At 43.5% G+C, this 25,910-nt stretch overlaps 1 protein-coding gene across 1 annotated transcript; it reads right to left on the reverse strand.

Annotated features, from left to right (window-relative positions):
• snta1 (syntrophin, alpha 1) lies at window positions 1–25,825 on the reverse strand. The gene is made up of 8 exons (XM_076110944.1): window positions 25,543–25,825; window positions 19,741–19,926; window positions 3,905–4,100; window positions 3,409–3,598; window positions 2,981–3,111; window positions 2,365–2,561; window positions 696–883; window positions 1–204 (listed from the first exon to the last, which is right to left on the reverse strand). Exons 1-8 carry the CDS (start codon window positions 25,823–25,825, stop codon window positions 112–114), a joined length of 1,464 nt encoding a protein of 487 aa, XP_075967059.1. The 3' UTR covers window positions 1–111.
• Between the last annotated feature and the right edge of the window lie 85 nt (window positions 25,826–25,910).

Consider the following 25,910-nt stretch of genomic DNA (forward strand, 5'->3'; position numbering starts at 1 on the left):
GTGGCAAGTCAGCACCTTTCGCTGGGCTGCATCCTCTGGTGTTTCAGAGTCTTCTGGCGGTGTGTTTTATTGAATAATCCTATTGTTGATGTTCCGGATGGTTGACCATTATCATGCCAGGAGGCCCAGTCGCTTAACCTTGGCAGACAGGAAAGAGTGGATGATGAAGACCATGGTCTTGGGGCAAGAATGGAGGTCCAGTTGCTGAAGAAAAAAAAGAGAGTTTGGAGTGCAGGAAATATGAAAGAGAATAAAAGATATCCCTTAATGAAGTGAGAATTTAGAAAGAAATTACAACAAAAGTGCAAATGTGAAAATATGGTTTGCTTAAATTTAATCTTCAGTTTTTAAATACTGTTAAAAAATATTTCCAAAATCAATAAATTGTCAGTAATTGTGAATTAAGCAACTTGACCTTCCTGGAGCTTTCAACCACATGTCATGGTCTCAGAGTTGGCCATCTCCATGACACCTGAGCAATCTCCATCCACCAATGAGGACCATGAAATGCGACTGAAAGCTCTGCAAAAGGCGACTGAGTGGATAATGTGTTGAGATTATTTTGTTAAAATAACTTTGTTTGTATAATCATTTAAACAATCCAGCGGCATTGTGATAGCGCTCTAAAGTTAAGACATTTTTCTATATTTAAAGTGCCGCATACTGAGCGAGTTCAATGGAAAACAGCAACTTACAATCTCGGCCTCTGGGCCTCCAAAGTCGAGGAACATCATGCGAACCCCGTCGTCTGAGGACATTCTTAGGCGCTCGAAGGGCTGCTGGAGCAGAATACTTTTCCTGACACCCATCTCGTCTGTGAATAGTGTGAAACCCTCATCAATGTGGACTCCCAGGGTGCACTCCTTCCCATTCCAACTACAGGCTGCCAGGGTAGAAAAGAAAAAACATGGCTTTCACAGGAGCGGACAAAAGGCAATGTCGTGATTTTACAGCACGCAGCTGTAGCTCTTGTCAAATAAATCTGGATTTATATTGCATATTTCTTGCTTTCTCATTTTTGTTGTGAGCTCAGTGGAACAGTGTTGATACAGAGCCCAGAATTCTTGGCTGTATCCTATGAATGAACAGTATGATCCAAATAATGGTTATTGTTAAGGAAAACATAATAGGCCTCAGTTAAATGGAACACTCGTCCTAATTCTGATTCTAAAATTAGATCATTTGAGGTTTTAGGCTGAAGGTTTTTGCACCACCTCAAGCTACCAGCAGAGGGCGATGTAACAGCATTACTGCACCGACCTGGTGTTGGACTCACTTAAGTTTCCAGAAGGAACTTTGACGACTAAAATGCAGAATCTGAATCGTGGAAGTGAAAAGAGCTGCAGTCAGTGCAGACGTGGCTTATAAGACACCATGTATATACACATGCTGCACTTGCTCTTCATAAATCTGATGATCAAAAGCTTCCCTTTCTAAGAAGCCAGTTCAAGTCTTTTACAAACACGCAGCCAGAAGAAATCCCCAGAGATTGAGGACATGTTTGCCTAAAGTCTACAGTCCCTAAATCATTGTGCAACAAACAATTAATCGTAACTCCTAATCCTGCTTTGTGAGAGCGGCCTCTTTTACGTGGTGAGATGGTTGTGCGTCTGTTGAATAGAAACCACGTCTTGTGCCCGAGCAGTAATTGTAAGGATTAAATAGATTTCAGCTTTTTGAGCATTTTTTTGATTGCCGGCAGATCAGAATTGGAAAATATCGGCATGTTTTACTGCATGACAAACGCATCTTAAACCACTTGCCTTGCATTCGCCAGTGTGAAAGACTTGTCAATCACTTTTAGAGTGACAGCAGTGTTGTGTTGTGGTAGAGGGACTCCCACTGTATTCATAGTTAGAGCGATTGTGCCTTAAAGGAGAGAACGTTTTGATGCATGCTAAACAGTCTCTTTGGGGGGGATTTCATAGGGAAACAATGGTCTGGCTACAGTATTGATCAAATGTACTGTTGGTACAAGTGTTATTTAAATACATTTAATGCTGACTCAATTATTTACTTTTGTTTCTGATATTCATCGTAAACTATCCGGCCCGTACTTTGAACTACTAATAGAGGCAGCAACTGCAACCTGAATTAGAATAGCTGACACCTCAACAAGTCTTTCTTATGCACTATATTATAGACCTGATATGCCTCTCAAGATGTGTCACATAACAGTGAAGTTATCAAAAGAAACTTGTGCTCAGTGCCATGAGAAGAGGGTGACCCAAGTGGGAGTCAAACCTTGAACCTCGGTTGCGTCATTCAGGACAAAATTTGAAATTTTTCAGACTCGTAGGCTGAGGAAATGTGCAGCGAGAATGAAGCCAGAACTGGGAGTCAAACAAATCTCTGCATCCGTACCCGCGGTGACCTCCTTGATGAGCTCGGCAGCATTATGGCAACCCTCCACCAGCAGATGAGTCCAGGTGGACAGCTCCTTGGCAGAGTCCACCCTGAACACATGGGTCTCCACGCCTTGCTTAGTGCCCGAACGCAGGCCAAATGAGAGGTCAGAGTCCAGGAGAGGAGAGCTTTTCCCTGGGCCGGAGTGGACCAGTCTGAAGGGGGGGGAGGAGAAAGCATGAGCGGAACGTGGGCGAGAAAGAAGGGAAATTAAGATTCATAGAAAAGGATGAACCGTAAAGGGCAAATGAAGGGGTATGCATGTCAAATTGTGGGATGTGGAGTGCACAGGAGAGAAGGAAGGGAAGGAAAAACACATGAGTCATAGGCTCTGGTTCCACTCATGTTTTCCAAATGAATGTGACGCAAAATGTCCAATAGTCCAGTTATGGAAAGAGTGAGCTTGTGCTCTCCTGACTGGGCCAAAACAAGCCCAAAAAGGCCTCTTTAGTCATTTGTGGGCTGCTGAGGGTGGAGGACAGACGTTTATTAAATGCCAAACATGTCACGTGTGCGAAGTGTGATAGTGAATATCGAGTACTGTATGCGGATGCAGGCATTTGTGTGTTTGAACCTGGTAGCAATGAGCGGGTGACTCTTTGTGGGGCTGCGGAGGCTCTCTTTGCTCTCAGGCAAGGAGGGATACAGGAGCAGGTCTCTGTCGGTCAGCATGGCCAGTACGGGTTTCTCTGGACCCTGGGTCACCTGCACATTTGCAGCAGAGTTGAAGAAAGCATTTAAACTCACTCGTATGGTGCATTACAATTATCATACATGGCACATTTCTGACAGTAACGCCCAGGGACGTCAGTAGGCTGCTGATATGAATGAAGGATCTGAGTGTTGCTGCATGCGCTTTAACATAGGATTGAACCTTATTGCGCTAGAAAGCGTCTTTAACCCAGAACGATATGAAGAAAGCAGAAAAGCATAAGAAAAGCATTAAACACATAGAACAAACAGGGCAGGTCTTGCAGTTTGTACATCTGCATTCTTGCATACCTGCTCTGTAATCCAGCCCAGATGTTTGACCTCCATGCCAGGTTGCATGCTCTTCATGTCCTCCTTCACTCGTGGTAAAAGGCTGGCAGCGCCGGCCTGGATGGCGTTGTACCAGGACTGAGCCATGGCTGGGTCTTTAGCCCGCAGGAACACAGAGTTCCTTCTGCTGGACGAAATCACCTCGAAATACCTGGCAGACGAGATGTGAGGGAGAGAGAGAGAGAGGGACACAAGGAGGGAGGCAGAGAAAATGGAGAGAAGGAGCAGTTAGAGAAATAGAAGACAAAAGGCAAAGAGAAAAGCTTCAGGGTGAAGAGGAGGTTTTAGATATTAACAAAGAGAATGTGTGAAGAAGATGGGGTAAGAAGTCCCTTTTACATTATTCTCTCTAAACCAATTTGTTATTTTCTGGTTGTGATCTGTCCAAATTTTTTTTTTTTTCTGACAGAATGTATGTATGGATCAAATATTGCGTCAGACTTCCAGCATGCTGTACCTGTTCTCTGTGTCCGGGGGGCACTGTTTTCGTGACACCTGGCACATCTTCAGCGGGATGCTGCAGGGCTCCTTCACCTCAGCAGGGGAGAGATCAGTGCCCCACTGAGGTGTGGAGGGGGGAGAGTCCCAGGGGAGGCCGGCCCCGGGGGACCCCGAGTTCTTAAAGAAAGCCGACATCTCCTTAATGTACTTCACTGAAACAGAGTGAGAGTACGAGAGAGAGAGAGAATTAGATTAAGCGGACAGGCAGAAGAAGTACATGAGGACAGAGAAGGGAGAGAATTAGGGATGTGAAGATAGAGCCTCCAGGTTCGGAGATGAGTTGAGAGCTGCAGCAGCACTTTACGGCCTTAAAAAGAAAATTCAACCGGAGAAAATTCTCTGCCACTTCAGATTTCTCAGCTTTTAGTGCTCATCATGGTTTTTCATGAAGAAGAAAAAAAACACTCCTAACATGGCAAATCTATGCTTCTGTCCTAAAACTAGAATTACCTCTCTGTTGCACTTTACATCCACGTCTGTCCGAAACATCACTGCATCATTTCATCCTATTAAACATATGTGTGAAAAATATAATGCCCCAAGACACGGCTATCGTCGGCGTGGAGGCATAAAACGGAAACACCTAAAGAGTAGGATTTGCTTTAAAAAAATCTCATTGCCTGTAGTTGATTTTTGTGATTTAGTAAACATACATTTTCTTGAATGTATTCTTGTTTGGGGGCATTCTGGCATTGGGTGGGCCTGTCTTGAGCACCAGCTGTTGGCAGAGAGGGTGTGGTCTCCTCCGGCTTTGTACTCACACTGTGTGCTATGACATGTATAATCTAACGCAAACATTTTTTACTTGGTTTTTTGGCATGCATGTGTTTTGAGGTTGTTGTTTTTTTTTTTAAATCTTGTGTTTCATGCAAACCAATTGCACTTTGGGGACAAATAAAGTGATTCATTGAAATGAGTTCATCATCGCCAATAATGACCAAGGGTCAACAGTGGTACTTGTCAATACGGTCAATGCAACTATTGACTGTTCTGTACTCCTGTACTACAGGGAACGGGAGCTTTAAGAGCACATGACCACGCTGTGGGATAGAAATCAGAGGTCACACCATTTTTCCAATGTAAAATATATATATTTTTTTCGGATATTACATTTTCATTGTATAAAAAGTGTAAACAGAATATGTCTGCTCTTCTTAGTTTGTTTCCACACAATTGGTCCTATATTACTTCATAAGTAGTGCGCAATTTGACCAATTGTTACCAAAGTATTTACAAGATCTTCATATTATACTTGTTCCACCTTAAATGACCATATTCAATATCTAAGCCCATAATTACTTTGCGAGTTATTCAAAGTACAGCCTTTTGTGTCGTTATCCAATAACTGTAATATTGAGACCCATAATCATTAGAATAACATTGCCTTTTGTTTTTGGAACATTGCCCAGCTCTTTTCTGCTCACATCTGTTTTTATATTCACAGTTTTACCACTCGCACACCTACATACACCTACACACACACACACACAGAGAGAAACACACATGGCCTCAGCTCCAGTCCAGTACGCTGTGGTATGGGTTTGGCAGAAGTAGCCACTGCTGGAGTAAAAATAGCCCAGAGGACATGGCATGAGGCTGACGGCTGCAGGCAGAGCTCTGGTTTCACTGGGAAAGTGTGAAGTGCTCTTCTCGCACAGTAGAAGAGGCATGTAGCCAGAGGGCAAGCAGAAGAGTCGCAGCACAGGACAACGGTATCGTGAGAGAGGGGGCTTCCACCGCTCCCAGAATAAGAGCCCGCCAGTCAGTCGGGCAGGCGGCCATACAATGATTTTGCTGAAACATCAAGCCTTACATCATATCTAGGACTGTGTGTAGTGGCTCCTTCTCTTTTGTGGTTTTATTTCACTACAAACATTGCACTCAAGATTTTCAGGAGGTGGCAGAGTAACTCGCTGATCAAAGAGAGGGTCAAAAGTTACTTTTTGTGCTTTTGAGGTAACTGCATGTACTCACATGTGAGCAGAAATGTTACGTGGTCCTGAGTAGGAAAACTGCCAAAACAGCATCCATGAAAAGAACAAAAAACATTTCAAACCTGATGCCAACATTTGAATTTATGTTTGAAGGGGACTGAACTTGCTGCAGAAAAGAGAATGACCTACATTTTGAAAACAATAAACATACTGTAGCTCCTCTGAGTCAACAGAATGTTGTCTTCCTGTCTCTTCTTCTTTGAAAACTATCCGTTCTCTATTATATTGTCCTGGATCTCTAATGTGTCCCTAATCTTTCCCTCTCTTCAGAGAAGAGGTCGGTTCCATTTTCAGTTTGGTTTGGGGATTGTTTCCATATCTGTAAGATAACAATCTCTTGCCGTTAAAGTTTTTTCTCTCAAATCTATAAAGAATCATGCAGAAGAAGGATTTTTTTCCCCACTTTGGTTTAAGACCACTGAAAAAGCCTCCCCTCGTCTCTTCCTGTCTCTCTTTTCTCACTCACACTCTCTGGTCTACCAAGATGGTTTCCTGAGACAAACATTTACGACACACACACAAAGACAGTTTGAGTTGAACGCAAACACTTGCTCACACACGCATGCATATCCAAAAACACATTTACGGTGAGGAATCCCCACGGCTCAGTATCGAGCCCCAATGCTCAGATTCATGCTCTCTTTTTTTTGATTTGTTCTCCGACAGGTTGTTTTGCCAATTAAAAGCTGTATTTGTAATTAAGACACATTTCTATTATTGCGGTTTGTGTTTAAATAACATTTAAGAATCCTGAAATTTTGGTAGAATCAAGAAATGGGTTTGTATTCTTCAAAGTAACAGGGGGAAAAAAATCGTTTTGGTATTGCAAACGTTACCCAGCCTTAGAGGTATCCCTGTAGGGTAAGAAAGACTCTTCTTTACCACAGTTTTTGGTTCTATGCCTCTGTGACATTACGTTATGTGTATGGACTTAAATGAGACCCACTTAACATGATCTTAATACATTTGAAGGCTCTATAAAAGTGCATTTCTCCCGTTTCCACTAGGACAATTTCACTTGTCTACTTGCCTAACTTACACTATGCAGAATCAGCTCAACATCCCATGAAAAATCAGAACCAGACACATTGGGGATGTGTCGACTGGGAACACGGAAGCAGTGAGCAACCAATATGTACCAGCTACCGCTTTGAAGTAGCTGTCAACTTGCATACGTAATGTTTCATGTAAATGAGCTTCTGTCCATTTGTTCCCCTGCCAACCCATTGATGTTTGTACCACGGGGTCGCCAACTGCTTCCTTGTTGCTGGACCGAGGCCATTCAAAATTGATGCGGTCAATCTCAATATGGCAGGCGAGGCCACAAGACTGGCAATGGAAATGGGATTTCCTGCATTATTGTTTCAAGTGGAAGCCATGTTAGCAGATCTCCTGAAGCCTGTGGCTATCCCGAATAAGAAAGAGCTGCAGGATTTCTCAATTCAGTCCTGTTGTGGGTAAAGGTCCAGGTAAAGACCACAGACTGTTTATAAGAGGTAGACATAGTCGTTGTGATGTCACCCATTGGTGTGTGGACTGTTCTATTCAAGTCTCGAGATCGGCCTTAGGCCATCACCATCTTGGATTTTGGTTGCCGCCATCTTTTCTTTTTTGCAGCCAGTGAACAGAAGTTACTATATTTGGACTGCGGAGGAGTGACTGGTGGACAAGAGGCAGTATATGGTTCTGGTAGCGACCTGTCAATCACAAGGTAGCCACGCCCTTAAGCATACCCTGCTGTAAGGTTAACTTACCAAATGAACATCATGCTGTATTGAAGACTTGAAACTGGTGATTGACACCATAAACGCATGTTCACGGTGTTAACTGAGGTAATAATCAAGTGAGAAGTAGAGTCATTTTCTCATAGACTTCTATACAATCAAGTCTTCTTTTTGCAACCAGTCGCCGCCCCCTGATGGCCAGCAAAGAGAATGCACGTTTAAGACACTTCTGCATTGGTTTCACCTTTCAAAACTGGAGGTTGTACCTGTTTAAGACACTTCAGAGACGGCTATCTGTTCACGATTAGAATGTCTCAGTCATGCAACTAGCTTTGAATAAAAGTTTCTCAAAAACAAGGAGTGTCTTAGGTGCTACTTTTTGGCACGTAAAGGTTTTTGTCAGTGGTCATTATTGACTATTATGTAAGACTGAGTTTATGTTTTGTGCTGCACAAACTGCAGAACGAAATAGGCTGGGGGAAAAACACCAATCATAGCAAGTGTAAAGAGAAATTTACTTTTGTAAAGAGGCTTTTACATCTTTTCCGGAAATGCGATGTGGAGATTAGAAATGTCATGCATTAGTTGTGGCCCCACATAACAAATGGGACGAGATGGCTTTCAAACAGAGGGGTGAATGAATGAAAAGGAGAGAGAGGGATGGAGAATCGAGGGGAAGAACAAGATTGAGAGAATAAGAAAGAGTGAGACAGGCAACACAGAGAGACCGAACGTATGGTTAAGCTCAGCCAGAAATGTTGCCATGAATACCAGTGGCGGCACATTCAATACAGAGCTAAAATTAGCTGAGATGGCACTGTTATTACTTTAGCTTATCTGGCTGCCAGCGAGACTACTTTTGTGCCGTGTGTGTGTGTGTGTGTGTTCTTTGCTTCTTCTGCAGAATCTGCCACTGAGCTTTTCCTTCTCAAGTCTTCACATTGAACCTCACAAATCCTGACCAGACATTTTCAGCCAATTCAGTTTTGACACAATTCACTTAACTGGTTTGAGAAACCTTTTCCTCCTCCAGTGTGGTTCAAATTGGCACACACACACACACACACACACACACACACACACACACACACACACACACACACACACACACACACACACACACACACACACACACACACACACACACACACACACACACACACACACACACACACACACACTTGATGGTTAAATAATTGCTTTTACAGGTGTCTACTCAGAAAACCAGTAAGTTGATGTAGTTGGCAGTCGTTGTGCCGCTGGCGAAACAATGCGCTACAGCTGAATAACCCCCTGCCACTGGTTACCGTGGGAGCAGCAGGAATGTCACTGGCCAGTCAGCGACCTCAGAAGCACGCTGTTGGCTCTGTAAACCGTGTCAGACGAAGAATGTCCCGATGTTACACCACCAACGAGGAAAGATGTCCAAAACAACATCATAAACAACAGGAACACTCGCTGTCTTCATTGAGTACATTGGGGTCAGGCGAGGTAAAAGAAAAACAAAGTCCAGTGAGCCCACTTAAAAAGGCAGCCAATCATAAATTAGATGGTGTAGAAAATGTTGGATTTTTATGTTTTGAGACAGTCAAGATGGAGAGACTAAATATTAGAAATGAGATTATTATTATTAAATATTGAATATTATAGATTTTGTAAACAAATTTATGCACGAAAAAAGGAGTGTGTAGATCCCGACAGATACAACAGCATGGACAATGTTATCAGCAATTGTTGGCCGATAAGAAGCTTTGCAGTACTGACCACAACATACTGATCGAAGCAGCTTTAAGCGATTGTTATGTTTGTCAATGTTTGTTTATGTTTCAAACCAAATCAGGTTTGTTAATATCCACATCAGTCTCACAAATGTATCGTCATTCAGGCTTTATCGCGCAGAGAAATGCATGCTTTCTACTCTGACTTACCGAACCCTCCGGTGGTGTTTAAGTCTGTTTTGAGGCATGTGTGCACATGTACAGATTTTAAAAAAAGTGTACGTCTGTGCCTCCATTCAGTGATCTCATGTACAGTTAATAAATGCTGGGTTTATGTGTTCGCTGATTAATGTGTGTCTCTTTGTGGCGGCGCCATTCAGCCGAACATTTCTGCTGTTCTGAATGATTTAGAGAAGTTCATTGTTCCTTTAGCCCGTCTCATTAAAGTCATGGATAAATGCCCACCTTGGTGGGGTGTAAGGTATGGTACCAGAGAGGCTGAGAGGGCAGAGCACACCGAATCAGACTTTTAGACTAATTCACATACTGCCAGAGCACATATTTGATTACTTTGCATCGTGTGTCAGGAGAGTTAATTATCCTAATTCAACAAAGTAAAAGTGAAGGAAGCTTGAGCAGCATCTGGCAGAGGACAAGAACAGAGTGAAAGGGTGGTTGAGCGGCAGACATTTCCACTTACAACTTCAGTTTTTTTTGCCTGTGTGTGTGTGTCTGGAGACCTGTTTCCTGCATAAACACGAAGAAACTACATTTTCCATTGATAGGTTATATTAGCTGGGCGTGATTCAAAGCGGTAACTTGCTGTGCGACTCATGAACCTCATTTCCAGTTTGTTTCCTTCGTAATGAGAGAAATGAAAGCCGTTAACATGAGATTCCCAATTTCAAAACAGCGGCGGGCTTTGGAAGAAAACTGAAATAGTTCATAAATGTCACTGCAAAGTTACATGATGTACAGAAGAATGATGAGTAAAGCTAGTGGGCTATTATGTGCAAGTGTATCTGAAATCTTGTGAAGGTCTGTTGAAAATGAAGTAAAAGTCAAATACATTTTGAAATTGTCTGGTACATTAGCAGTTTTTTTAATTGCGGAAAAGTCCTTCACACATCTTTTTTTATTTTTTTGTGTTCATTTCTTTGTGTATATATGTATTTTTCTAAATAATGGCTGCATACACACCCTCCCATGCCTCTTACCCCCCCACCCCCACATGCACATGCTGCACAATACTGTGAGATGGTTCAGTGGAGACTGAGCCTGGAATGAAGTGAGAGAGTGGCACAAAGACCGGGCCACCAATTTATCAGGGGCCCCGACCCAGGGCAGCGGGGTTCAGAGGGGGGACTGTTAAGCAAACTTGACGCCACAGAGGCAGAGAAAGCCTTACAGAGAGTTGTGATTTAATAAAGCTTTGTTATTGCGACTTAATCCATTCCCTCGCTGAGTCTAAGCACAATGTCCTCACGGTCCAGCAGCTCTAAAGGAAAAAGGAACCACGCTTTGTGTGCAGAGGGTTTGAGGTTTCACTGCACAGAGACATTCAGGGCGGAATCACAGAACATACAGTGCAACCCAGACTGCAGGAGAAGACGTGTTCATGAATTAATCTGCGATTACGTATCATGGCGATTCACTTAAATTCACACACTGAAAATGGACTTTTTTTGCTCCTCCTCGGCTGTTTCTATCCAAAGTTTTTAAGAGAGTAATACACAGTGGCAACCAGTTTGCAACATTGCAAATGAAGTATTTATATCCATTTGCTTTTCATGACAACAAAGCACATGATGCTGAGTGTGCTGACGTCACTTTTTCCACTCACAAACACTCCACAAGAAAGAAGCTAGAGGACAGAAAAAGGATACTGGCACGATACAACAATATTCTATATAAGTGCCACTACTGTGGATTCTTCTCCAAATAACTTGCAGCAAGAAAGAACAAAAAAAGTTTGACTTCCCTGATCGATGGCTACATTTCTGATTGTTTACCTGAACGAATTGGAGCACCAGCTGGGTGGGATTCATTCCTCTGAAAAGTGCCAAATAGGTTCAGTATCAGCACAACATCTGCTTGAAGACCCAGATGTGGCGGATATGTAGGAATCCTAAAGCGAAGGTTTTTCAACCAGGAAAAGAAGGGCCACGACATCAACGTATCTAGGTCAGTGTAAAGAAAACACAAGGCGCCACATGTCCTACTGGCTGCTCCACCGCTGGAGATGCACACCACACACACTTGTGTGTTGGCGGCAAATGTTCAGTGGTGAAATGGAATCAGGAAAATAACTGGACAGCTATTTTTATTCTGTCAGCTACTGCACACTGGAACATGTAAAAACCACATTATTTTCTTTTCACAAACTACTCTCCCATCACTCAGTTCCACAGACAACTTCACTGATCTCACACAAAAAGACGTGTACGCTCTAAACGAGACTATTCTGGATCAGTGAAGGTTAACTGAAAGACCAAATTGAATAGAATTTAAATTTAGTCGACAATTAAGATCCGACTGCATGGACTTGCTCTACGAAACAATTCTACATCTAGATAATGATACATCTGAAATTAAAAAGAAGGCCTTGATCCCTTTACAGTTAAATAATTCACTTTTATCCATCAGAGCTGAAGAGAAGCCCTGAGAACAAAGATCCAATAGGTAGTAGGAAACTGGAGGAATTCAGTCAGGCTACAAGGGAAAGGTTTATTTTCAAAGTAATAATTATACTGTCGCAGGAGCGCGAGTCAGAAAGTTTTAATTAGGGGATAAGTACATGCGTGTCACCGGCATATCTGTACGGCTCCAGCGTCAACACTGGTAGGGTTCATACATTTATATTTCCACTGACATCCTTTCGTTCATCAAGCGTGGATTTTAAGCGAACGGAATCTAGTTGAGAATCTGATCTCAGTCAAGTCGACCACGTGTTGATTAATAGTGCACAGGCTAATCAGAAAAACATCCGTTTGATTTCACAGGGTCCACTCTGGACTATTGCCACATGTAGATGTACTTCTCAACTGGCAATTACATTTGACGGGCAGGTCAAATTGAGAAAAAGACAAGAAAAAAAAAAAAATCAAATAAATGTCCGATCCATAACTCTAAATTGGTCTTCTAGTTATGAGAGAAGTTTTATCGGCAACAGATACTGCTGCAACGTTGTCTAATGTACACTACCGTGCACGTGTTTTTTTTAAAGACATATTTCATTAAAACGACAGCAAAGCCAAGAATGTGAAATAGACAGAGCCACCATGGCAAAGGACACGCCATTGACTGTCCCAATCCGGCATGACAAGCTATCCAAGCAACGTCAGAGCACAGGGAGAGAAATGTATTCATTCTGCAGGTCAGACTGAGAAGACAAAAGGACAGGACTCCAACACAAGAGCCAACGATTGTAGAACCAAGAACAACAATAGATCTTGTAATGCTTAAGGTCGCCTATAGAGTGAGCGACAACAATGATGGCGTGAGTTTATAGGTCTAATAGAATCTTGGTCGCAAGCCGCGTCAAAGGGATATTAAATTGAGGAATGTCCGATTAAGGGATGACTGAGCGCTACAAATATGTAAAGAAAAAAAGCCCTACATTTCTGACAGCCACCAAAGCTCACATTTAGCCGTCTGTGGACATCTCCCACGGGTTCTGGATTGTCGGCCAAAACTTTTCGCACAGTGTAAAGCGGCCTTTACATATTAGAGCACCTCTATTCTTTTTTGGTGGATATTTCTCAGAAGCGGCTATGAACTCCTGGAGAAATGAGGCTACTGGTAAGAGCAACCAAACATACAGGGAGATGCTTGCTGCCACACACCAGATGAATAGATTAGCTGCTGCACGGAAACACCAACTCTCACGTCGCTGACTGGGTTTGAGGCGGCGGCTTGGCCCAAAGATACCACCTGAGAATTTGCAGTTGGAAACTGTGAATTAGGAAAGTCTCACTTGCCTCCCTGGCTACCTGTCTGGCACGGTCCAATAAGTAGACACGGGGCCACTCTCCCGAGTCAGCGGTACTGGTAGAAGTAGTGCGTTTGTGTATAAATTCAAATTGCATACACGACCCGGTCTATTCACATATTACATCATGTGTGAACAAGACTGAGGCTTACATTGCTTCAGTATCAGAACTTGTAAAGAATACATTTTAGACAAAGAATCAACGGTACAGACTGTCTTAGCCAGCAGACCGCTGTGTATATGTATATATATATATATATATATATATCCCTCAAAGCAAACTGTAAGTCAAACTGCTGGTCTGCACTCTTCCGAAGGGCTGCCCTTGTATTAATAACCCAGACTGTATTCATGTAAAATTATGAACATGATCTTCAGCGACTACCTACATAACCAAAACTACCACGTGGACGATATCTACAGTCGAACAGCAAAGTGCTGCAGATCACACAACTCCTCTGTATTGCATGCGATACAGATGCAGTAAGTGTTTGATGCAGAGAGGAGCACGAGGGTGTGTGTGTGTGTGAGTCACAAAGAGAGAGAGATTAGGTTTGGGGTTAGCTCTTGGTGAGAGTGCTGACAAAGCATCTCTCAGCTAATGCTCATCTCAGACACAAATGAACCTCTTCAAATCTAATCTCTCCTCAGCCTGAAACACACTCCTACTTGTGCATATTGAATTTTCACATTCTGGCCGTTTTAAAGAAGTATTTACACACTTCCAGAGGAATGATGCAGTCGATGTAACATAGTCACATTTATTAAATACGAAAGCGCAACCGCTGTGACTTCAAATTAAAAGCTACAATGAAGCTTGAAAATGCAGCCTGCGTGAAAGGCTTGATGTAAAAGAGAAGCTGACAGGCCATTTCTGAGTGACATATATAGTGTGTAGAGCAGGTGTTTCAAATCACTGAGCAATCAACATGAACAAAGAAACAGATCACATAGAGCAGGAGTTTGTTGCCAAAAGGCCTTCAATGTCCATATGTCCACAATACCGGAACCAGTAAAGTAGAAAGTCATAGATTCAAAAGGAAAAGCAGAAAAACAAACATTTCAACATTTAAAAACATTCCCAATTAAGAAATATGTTCTGGAGACAAATTATATGTACTCTACGTCTACGTTCATGGTGATTGCCATGTGAGCTTGAATCACCTGTTCTATGCCACACAGGATGACTGGTGTTTCTATAGAATTAAATTGCATGTGGGTGATTAACACTCATCTATCTTTCAAACACAGCTTGAAAAAAAAGAGGTTAAATTATAACTGCATCAAGCAAAACGTTCTGCACATATTAGACAATGATATTTAATTTGTCAGCAGATTAAATGCTTTTGCTTCATTGGGGTGCCAACTGCAATGAGCCAAATCGTTGAGGAATTGTACATTTACCGATATTCACATATCTTTACGAAACTGCTAGATACATATTTTTTTGCTTTAATGTGACATACCTTTCCCCAAACACATTGGACTTTGTACAAAGTTGCTCAACAGTTCATGCTTGCATAATGCACATTGGCCAACAGCCCAATGGGGATAACAAAAATCAGGAGACTTGTCTTGGAGACAAGACATGTCCTGATAAAGGTTATAGACAATAGAAAGACTGCAACCGTCGAGCTTCCATATCTAAGCTTACTTAATCCATGTGTGTGTGCACTGAGCCTCGCGCACAGACACATAGAAAATGATGTCCCTCCGGATATCCAAGTAAATTCTCCTGAAATTCAGGTTGACATTATGCTGCTACCCTCACCAAGTATAGAAATGGACCTGACCACATGAAACAGTCAAACCGAGGCCAAAACCTTTTAATGGTACAAAAAAATATGATTCTTCTACCATTTCAGTCATTTATGTTTCACAGTATTTTTTTCATTTTGGTCATCAAGTATGGGACCATTATTTTACACGGCCACTGAACATATTTGTTAAACAGTTTAAATGAGACATTCTTTGGTTAAGTCACTGGTGAGCCTTTAATGACCAAACTTCTGTGCCCCTTTCAGAAGCCTTAAGGGGTCAGTGTGCGTACAATGTGTTTGTGGGATAATAAAAGAGTGTCTGAAACCAGTCCTGAGGTCGGAATTGGAATTTTTGAACTGACTTTTCCATGAAACCTCAATCACGTTGTTTTTTTCCTCCCAAAAACAACACATAACTTTGGGTTGTAGAAATATCTGTTTCCAGCGCACCCTTGTGATTTCCTGAATAACGTATTCGGATACATCCTTAGTGCAAACACCATGAGTGCATTCGAGGAGATACTGTCCAGGACTGTGCGATGTTATCCCCATGTGAATCCCCGTTCCACCCCTCTCTATGATGGCAGGTCTTGAGTGTGGGAGATTGGAATTGCTAAACACTTTGTGCATTCAGATGTGGTCTGACGACATGTTGGACAATCTAGTTTGTTTCGAACAAACCACGGCCTTTAGCCACTGAACTAGAGGGTCAAGTATGCTGCCAGTAACCCAAACTGGCACATGAATGAGGTAGTTGTACAACAGCTCTGAACGGCCAATCGTCCAGACTATTGGTCTCCCAACAGGCCTCACCAGCTCAATCGTTAGAACGTTACATTCTTCTCCTGCACTTTGACTCCTATATACACGAACAGCACTTGCACACGCACACACACACACACACGCCTGCTCCCTGTGAACAAACCCACATGCACACACACTCTACCTGCCCCACCACATTCACACTTACCTCGGTGCCCTGACCTGTCTTTTGTGGCCCATTTATCCGTCCCTGCTTTACACCATGCATGCGAGTATGTGTATAGTATGTGGTTGTGTAGCCGACTGACTTGGTGCGTGTCTCTGGTACGTGCCTTGCCTCGGCTGGCAGGCTGGGGGCAATGATGGATGTATTTTCACTGAGAGTAGAATCCAAATTAAAATAGAGACAGAGTGGGGCAGTTCAGAGACCAGCGCTACATTCTGTAGCTCATCCAATCCCTGAACAGCTGCTTCATCGGTCTTCAGTCTCTTTTATTTCTGTCCCACTTTCAGTCTCAATTTGAATTCCTTCCTTTTTTTTTTTTTCTTTGCTCCGTGGAGCATTGTTTAATTGTTCTCACGCTTAACCTTTCGCAAAATTGATATAGAAATCTCCCAATCTATTGTGACAGCAACCCGCGCCTCCACAATAACGGCACATTCAGGTGTGATAATAAAGTGTGTGGGCCTGCCCGGGAAAATGTCGAGGTGACCTATAATCCTCTCCTCATCATCCACTTCCTTTCTCTCCTCACATGTACACACAGAAACACACACACACACACACACTTGCAGCAGACTAAAAAAAACACACACATACAGAAATACACACAGCACATGTGCTCATACGCCCAAACTCAAACACACACAGTCAGGCTGTAAATGCCGCAGGGCGGAAATGAAGGCACCTGTGGTTCTGTGGTTTCATCGGGTTCGTTGTCTTTATCTGACCCTCTCAGGTGTTCACTGCTCCTCTCTCGCAGGCACACATTGATTATTCCGTCAGCATTCAGATGAGACGTGCAACAGGAACACAGAGGGAGGCTAGCAGAGGGCATCCGATTGGAAACATTTAGAAAGGCTATTTTCTTTCTTTCAAACAGACGGATTGACTATGCACACATACGATTTATGAAAAATCAATGAAGTGCTAAAACTCTTACAAGCTGTGTCACATCTGTGCAGCTAACAACTCTGTACCCTTCTCAAAACCAGTCCATTTCTTGTTTTCTAATGTTTTCATCTCATGCACATTAGACAACTTTGAAGTCAACCTTTCAGCCAGCACACAACTCACTGACAGAAATACACAGCGTCCTTGGAAACATCCTTCCCCTCGATTGTACCGCTAAAGTTACGAGGCAGAGCTCGGCGTTGACGCCTCGCATGTGCTGCTGCAACAGCTGCACTGATCTAAGTGGGCAGGAATCTGTTTAATACAGGCTGTCCGAAATATTGCTTCTTCTTCTCCACTTCCAAAAGAGTCACAAGCTCAGAATGCGCGATCGGGCTTCTAATGTAACTCCCTTGAACGTTGTGAAAGTGCTTATCCGACATATTACTGTATTCCAGATGTTTGAATGTGATTGAGGCAGTTTCTCCTTGATCTGAGTCAAGGCCGTGTGCGAGCGATGAAACCTGCCTTGAGCACAGCAGCCTGGTGGTGGCTTGTTTTGCTGCTGTGCACATGTAAGGAAGACTGTTACCCGACCTTTAACACTGAAGAGGTGCCAAGAAGGAGCTTGTTTCTGAATGTGTTTCTGAGTATCTTGATAAAACGCCAAAACCAAAATAAACTTTGGACTCAAACTTCATGTCAAATGAACTCAGAAGTATTTGTGTGATGCACAAATAGTCTTGACAGAAAAATCTAAATCTTAAAAAAAACTGCAGCTGGAAAAGCTCGTAGCCCTCAAGCCCAAAATTTGAATTCTTTACTTCCTTTATACCCTTAAAATACCCCAAAGCTTCTCACTACAGATATATGCGTCCTGCAATCCTGCAGTGGCCGGGTCAGAGACGCACAGACATCTAAGGATATCAAAATATACTCACTCTCTCACACACACACACACACACACACACACACACACACACACACACACACACACACACACACACACACACACACACACACACACACACACACACACACACACACACACACACACACACACACACACACACACACACACACACACAACCTTCTCCCCTCAGTGAGCCTTCAAGCCTCTTTCGTTTCCTCACTATCAGGTCCTCAGGGGGAAGGGAAACCCATGAAATGATTCCTGACACGACGGATCACAGAGCAGCGCTGGTTGAGCCGTCTGATATCAACACTTTTCTGCCTGACTGTGGACAAGCAAGGCAGGGGGATTTGCAATGATTTCCCCCGGCTGTAGCTCTCGCTGTGTCTGCTCCGCCGACTGAAGTTACTGGTGCCAGCCCACTGTGCCAGCTAACCCAAAGAAAACGCTGTCACATGGAAAGCCGGCAACGCCGGTCTTAGTGTTCCTTTCTTTAAATCCATTCTCTCAAACGGAAAGATTACGTCATGTTTCACGACTTATTCTCATTGAAGTTTACTGAACCTGTTTTTTAAAGTAAGTGTTAGGGTTTGTTTCTCTCAGCTGCTAAAGAGACTTTTTGGACATACAAGGTTTTCAACTGGAAGAACGTTGAGAGCACATCGGGTCTGAAGCGTCAGCTCGGCTCACATCGCTGAACATGACTGTCAGCCTCTGTTTGGACTCTGTGGGTGAGCGCTCTCTTAAAAGATGAGGAGAACGTAGCGATCAATAGAACGAATAATAAAAGCAAAGCTCCAAAGTGTCAACTTTTATGCTTCTTGATATTCTTTTTGAATAGCAACATCCTGTATAAAACATCACACTTCGCCTTTAGACGCTGTGCATTTGGAACGAGCGAATTTGCGATTCAACCCAGTGACTTGAAGTGAGCTTGGGTGGGAGAGGCAGAATTCCTGTGACGCAATCACTTGGCAAGACGAAAGATTGTATTTAATCCCCTTTTCTTCTGTCTCTAGCCGTGTTGTTCCACACCTGATGGTGGACTAATTCCTTTAGACAATTGTGCATACACAAACATGTACCGCAAACGATGAAACCGTAAGAGCGAGACAGGGAAGGACAGAGAGATACAGTGCATTAGCATGAGGGAAGAAAATCGCCTGTAAATACCTGCCGACTCCACTGCGAACCTTCCTATGCAGAGCAGCTCTCACGCTGTGAGTCCTCCACAGAGCTCAGATCTGACATGAACAGCAACAAAGTGCTTTCTGTCAGTGTCAACAGTGTTTGATGGTTTGGGAAGGCTGATCATTAGCATGCTGAGATGCTCAGAGGTGAGAGCCACAACAATATTGGCAAATTTGGAGTCTCTGGTTTCTGTTTCAGTTCAACTCATTATTTTGAACTCTCTCTCTCTCTCTCTCTCTCTGCTCATCATGTATGGCCCTCAAGGAGAAATCGACCCCAAGTGCTGAAGAAATGCAGCGAAAACATAACACGGTATCAAAAGTTTCCTCCCATGTATCTATTTGGAGCAGTGGAGCGTCAACGGGGAAGTGCTACTTCTTCATGAAAGACGAGGATTTAGTTCTTTCACACTCTGAGGAGTGTATTGTTTCAGAAATATGAAGGACTTCTTTGTTATACAACAAGAGATGGTTGTGACATATTTTCCAAGTGTATCTTAAAGTTAAATCCTAGATTCCTGTTACATTTCACCGTTTAATGGCAAAGCAGGGACAAAATAGAAAGGAGACAAGGGCAGAAATGCTCCATCAGGCAAAGACGGAACAGATTCTGGGTTTGATGTTACCTTCAAGGATGACTTCTTTGCCAGTTTTCTTCAGCGCCTGCACAGCCTCGTCGTGAGTGGCCTCCCGTAAGTCATAACCGTTGACGGACAATATGGCGTCACCGACATAAAGCGCCTCAGTCTGGTCAGCGGCCAGGCCTTTGAAAATCTTGGAGATGAGGATTGGCATCTTGTTCTCCTTCCCACCTGCATGACAAGAGGGGGAAAAAAGCTGCTTTAGCTGCACATTATACATACATTCACGTTTGCAAAAGTGTAACCCTAAACCTCAGCTATTGACCCCTGATCAGCTTTACCAGAGCAGCTGGGAATTAAGTTATTTTCTACTTCCACAATCCATGCAAAGTGCAAGTGCTTATGCTAAGAGCTCCGGTTCACTCACAAAAAAAAATGATGTTTAAGTCTGTGGAACATGGCGCTGGGATGAAACGCCAACTTCAGACTAGACGGTGCAGAGTTTGCAACTCGCAGCAAAGAAGACGATACCAGAAATAATGACTGACAGTGAAGCCCAAGACAAAGATACCAGCTGAATGTAATGTAAAGATACAGTGCATGTTGTCCAGTAACTGCACGTCATAGATACACAACGTTGCTCTGCAGCGAGAACACTGCACACTTGTTTTGATTCCAACCACTGCAATCCTCAAGTGACGACAGAGAGGACAAACACCGACAGCAGCGATTACCCCGTGGTACTAACTTCCGCAGTTTCCCGTCTCTCCCTCTTTCTCTCTCTCTCTCTCGTTACATGAAGGTCAGCTGGTAAGCTGATGGATCTGCCTTTTGCTGTGGGCTTCCACTCTCCATAAGAAATATCGCCATTAATGTCAGCCGGCAGTTGGACTCCGGCCTTCAGGCTACTGAGAAATGATCTGAAAGAGGATTACGTTTAATTAATTTGAAATACATCTTCCACAGGTTGCTTCCTCCGGGTGATTACTTTGGATTTGACTCATTGTATCTTCTTTCGGAGGCCACTGCCTGGTGCTCTTCATACATTTTTTTTTTTAAAACCACACACTCGTATTATGCATGGCAGTCACTATGCTGATCAGGTTAGAGAAAGAGGGATTTACGAGCTACTCCACCGCTCTGTGACATCAGATGTTGTTTTTAAAGTGGAGATGAGGTGAAAGGGACCTTCGGCAATATTGGTGGTCACCAATATATATGTCGTCAAAACTTGAATCAGAATATCGACTAAAATCATGAACTTGAAAAACAGTTCTGGATCATTAAATACAGTAGATGTACTGGAATTTGGCACAGGGACATGAGGGCGATCTGCAGAATGTCCCACGATGAATACGACCATATAAAGTTCTGCACAGTGCACATGTCTTGCAATGGACAGTAGTCCGTACATTGCATACTTCACTGCAATCTGTCAAGCACCAATATTCGGACTCTGTTCAAATAACGTAGCACACAGTTAGCTGGAACTGTCGGACGGGAACTGAACTACTAAAAAAGAGCAATTTTTGGAAACTGCTCAGCACCCGAGAGGGACCTGAACCTCCAAACTGAATACTGCTAATCAGTGAGGGAGAGAGGTCTGGCCATGCCTAACTGAAACCCTCTAGAGGGACCTCATTGTGATTCTGACTGCTCGGCATGGATGAACCTGCAGAAGGACCAAAAAGGAATGAGCACAGCGTTTTTGACACAGCTGGGGCGGTCCTCTACCAAAGACATCCTGAGTCGACCGACGCTAATCGATTAGTTGGTTTAATCGAAAGATCTGTAAAACTGACTTTTTCCACAAAGAATCACACAAATGCACCAAAAAGTAAGTCAGCATAGCAAAAACATAAAAAACGACTAATCGACAGAAGAAACACCAAAACAACCGATTAGTTGACTGATCGACTAAGATGAAGCAGCCCTAGCCAGAACACCGCTAACCAATCCTATGAACTACATTTCCCTTTATATTCTGCGGCATAGTGGTTTGTGAGGAGGCTTCCATTTGGATAGAGCAATATATTATATATATATTATATATATATATATATAATATATTTTAGTTTTAGGCTATTTTCAGATCTGCAAAAGTTGGTGATCGTTAGCCGATAAATACCTGTGACTACTGCAGTCCTTTTTCTCTGGAATAAAAGCTGATTGTAACCTTTCCCACTGAAGGCAAAAGCCAGATGTTAGTGGTTGTTATTAAGTTATTTGTTTGTCCGTTGTTGTTGTCGTCACTATATCTTAGGTAAAGCACTTTGAACTATACTATATGTGCTGTAGAAATAAAGTTGCCTTGTGGTACCTTGTAGAATTGTTTGTAACAAAGGGAGATTGTTTTGTTCGCTTCGTAAGCAGAGCTTAACTATTTGGCTCTGTAGGAAGAAGCGGTAGACTGTGTATTTATTTACAACGCCCTCGGGGAGTAATTGCAACTCTACTACTGTGGACTTCCTGTGGAATTGTTTTGCTGAGGAACTGTTGGTCAGATCCGCGCTCTCTGAAATCCTGAAGCAGCAATTGATCCTGTGAAACAAGCAAAGTCCAAATGTTTTTATGGGTGATAAATCACACATTCCGCAGCTGTGAGGAAAACTCAAGTTTTCTGATTTGGCCACATACTGTCAACACGATGCACCCTGAGGAACAAGTTACATTACCGGGGATAAAGTAGACGTATGCAGTGACGCCATGCGGGCCTTTTGGAGCAAATCATCTCCCAGTAGGTCAGCAAAAGAGACTTTCAAACTCAAGTGGTAAACAGACACTGTAGTGAACCACACAAAGTATCTGTAGTAAAAACTACAGCACACACTACAGTACATTACTGTTAAGTGAGGCTCACAAATGCAGGGTAGATGTGGGGTCTTGCCGACTTGAACAGTCAGTGCCAGTGAAGGAACGTGCCCATTAAAACACGACATGCTAATACCTCACGTAGCAAACCCATGAAAGGTGGAAGTTGATGTGAAGGATCTATTTAAAGTGAATGGTCGGACAAGCGGGCCAAAGAGCGGTCTCGTCATTTGAAAGGACGATAGTGACATTGGTGTCAAAGTGACGAGAGGACGCTATTGGCACCAACATGACACATAGATAGGAGATAAATAAATCAATGAGGAGACTAAATGACTTGATTTTTTTTTTTCCACCTCCTGCTTTGCCAAAGAGGGCCAACACCAGTGACAAGTACTGCACACAGTACCCCTCTTCCACCTATATATGTCCTTTCTAGTTGTCTTCCTCTCTTGGCATACCTTCAGGTTTACTTGAAACACCGTGTACTGACAAGGCAGCTGGATAAACATTGTTGACATACTGTAGGAAAAAACACGGTCAACACGTCTGCCACTGCTACACAGCCCTGAATCCACCCATGATGCCTGCCTTTCTTCTTTTTTTCCTCACAACTTTTTTCGTGTCAAACACAGTTCAGCACCCTCCGGCTGGGCAGCCCGTCACTCCGCTGACAGGAGCTGGTGGCGGGCGGGGGAGGGGCGGAGCCACCGGAGCTCCCTGTGACAGGTAAATGAACGGTACACTGACATGTACCCAATTAGGTAACTCTGTGTGCTAACGATGGGTTTGTTGTGATAACGCTCCTTTCAAAGAATTCAGCACGCTCAGCACTTTACTTCAACAGACTTCATCAGCTGATATGCGTGCAGGGCTAATGAGCAAAAAAGACCTACTACAAACCTTCACAATACGGTGGTTAAGTATTCTTGATGAGCGCGCAGAGCCACTTAGAGGGAGAATAGCTTTTTTTAATAATAGATTTGTTACATAACAATGCACCAATGTTGTCTATTTGCACATCTGAGGTGTTCTGTGACAAGAGAGGTTATCAAAATATGTTTGCCCTAAAAATCCTAGCATTGATTTGAAGTTGAAGTCATTACGTCACACCTATCTGAAATTTAGAAAACAAAAAACACACTGGGATTATTTAAACAATGTGAGGGAAGCTATTTAATCCAAATCCTGTTTTGGGGGTACTGTCGCTGCGGTAAAAACCCACCAAACTCACACCAAAGTGTTACACCCAGCTCTGCTTCACTCTCACCAGTGGGCCTGTCGACAGAGATCTGGAGCCTCACTTCCTGGCCTCTCCTCTTAAATTTAGACATGTGAGAGGAGAGGTCGACTGCCTCCATGCTTTTTTCTGCACGTCGGGGTGGGCTCCCTAAAATTAACACGAGTGGAGTGGTCCATTCCCAGCCATATAGCTTTCATCTTTGGCCAATGACAACTGCTTGCTGCGTGCGGGTAGCTCCTCTCAGCTGTTCACAATGTGGTGTCAGCTAGCCCACAACAACTTTGCCCTGTTCTTTCATTTGCTTCACCCCGTTTCTCTTTGACACTGTACTATTTATTACTCCGTTCATTATTTATTGTTTTCTTCCTTTCTACTCATTTGACCTCTCGCTGGCTTGCTTCAGGCTCATTTTTCTTCAGATATGGCTTGCTTTGTTGGTGCCTTTCTCTTCTTCTTTCCCTCTGCTAGACCCTCTCTCTTCTTCACTGCCTTTGAACAACGGGCATCACAACAATGTCAAGCCGGCAGGGTGCCAGCAATGATTTTGTTTTAATAACATGCTGTCTGATTTTCAAAAGCCACCCGTTTCCACAAAGATGGACGTAACATTTAAGTCATTAGGGGCTGGCTTTGTTGTTGTTGTTGTTGGCGGCAGCAGTGGGAGTGGGGGGGGGGGGGTAAAAATGAACATGTCACCATCTTTGCAACATGACAACGGTGCTAGTTCAAGGCTGTCCATCAAATGGACTGTGTGCAAGGCAAGTGGTAACCCGTCAATACACAATACTCAAAAATAATGTTAGACTATATTGCTCAGACTGCATTATCACTGTGCTGTCCATTTTATCTTTTGTATCTATTTGCATGGCTCCCTGTGCTCAGCCCTCCTAGTCTTCCTCACACGTATATTTTCACTGAGATAGCAGCCTGTTGCTGCAAGTCGAAGGAAAAGGCTTTAATCTGCTGCTGAACAGTATAGCGCAAGTATGTAAACCTGGATTGTAAGATATGGAGAGGTCGCCACCTTTTCCTATTGAGAGGTAATAGAAGCAATGCTGGTCTGACTGTGACCCAGCGGCAGTGTGGGGCAGATGCATCTGTGCTCGTTGACAGGCTAAGTTAATAAGCAACCGAAATAGTTTATATTCTGTAAAAACAGTGATGTATTTTCTATTTTTTTCCGTGACTACACTTTCATATAGTGCTTTAATAAGTAAGCACCCTTAAGAAATGTGGCTGAAAATGTAAACTATAAGTGTTATAACACAAAGCAGTTGATGTGTGTTTGTCTTGGGACCCTGTTGGAGTTAGCTTAGGTCTTTTCTCAACTTCAACATGACTCTCTGTTAGTTTGTGTGTGTGTGTGTGTGTGGGGAGCCACGCTGTCAAAGACCAAACCCGACGTTACACCACAGCAGCTGAAATGCCATCTCCGGCGGTGACTCTTGAAATGGTTCCCCGTTCAGGTGAGTCACAGCGTGAGATAATCACAGCTGTCAACTTTTCTCAGCGCAAACAACAGCCCTGAATTGTCTTACGGCTGAGCTAACATACTAATAAGATATTTGTCTTGACTAAACGTCACAGACACGTGAAATGTATCGCACGTATGTGAGGGTTTAGCTCCACGGTCAGTCTGAAGTTAGCTAACGTTAACAGGCGACGGATGTGTTTTCGCCGTCGTTGTCAAACTGCACTCAAACTCCTAACTAGCGGTAACTTGTGCTAACTGGCGCTGGCTCGCCGTCCATGGAGTTAGCCGCTTGGAAAGGTTTTATTTGAAAGTGTCTTACCTTTGATACTGATTCCGAGTCCCCCAACATCTTGCTTGGTAACTCGCACGGTGCGCTTCACGTTGGTGATGGTTTCTGGGACCGGGGACGAGCTTAGGTTCGGGGGGTCTCCGTTGATCGCGCCGGCGGGACTCGGGCTGGGCTTGGCGGGCTGCTCGACGCCCTCCCCGGGGTTAACCGTGAGCGTGTCCTCGGTAAGAGTGGCCAACACCCGGATCCAGCGGTCCACGGTCACTCGGAGTTCCAGCAGTCCCGTTTTCTGCGCCTTCATCGCGGCAGCCATGTTCAACGCATTCCTGGAATAACTCGAGACGGGCTGGCAGTCCTGTAAAGAGATAGGGGGGGGTGGAGGGATGGAGTAGGGGGAA

Source organism: Anarhichas minor, unplaced genomic scaffold (genome assembly GCF_050575085.1).
Source record: "Anarhichas minor isolate MPS153535 unplaced genomic scaffold, ASM5057508v1 ptg000043l, whole genome shotgun sequence".
Lineage (NCBI taxonomy): Eukaryota > Metazoa > Chordata > Actinopteri > Perciformes > Anarhichadidae > Anarhichas > Anarhichas minor.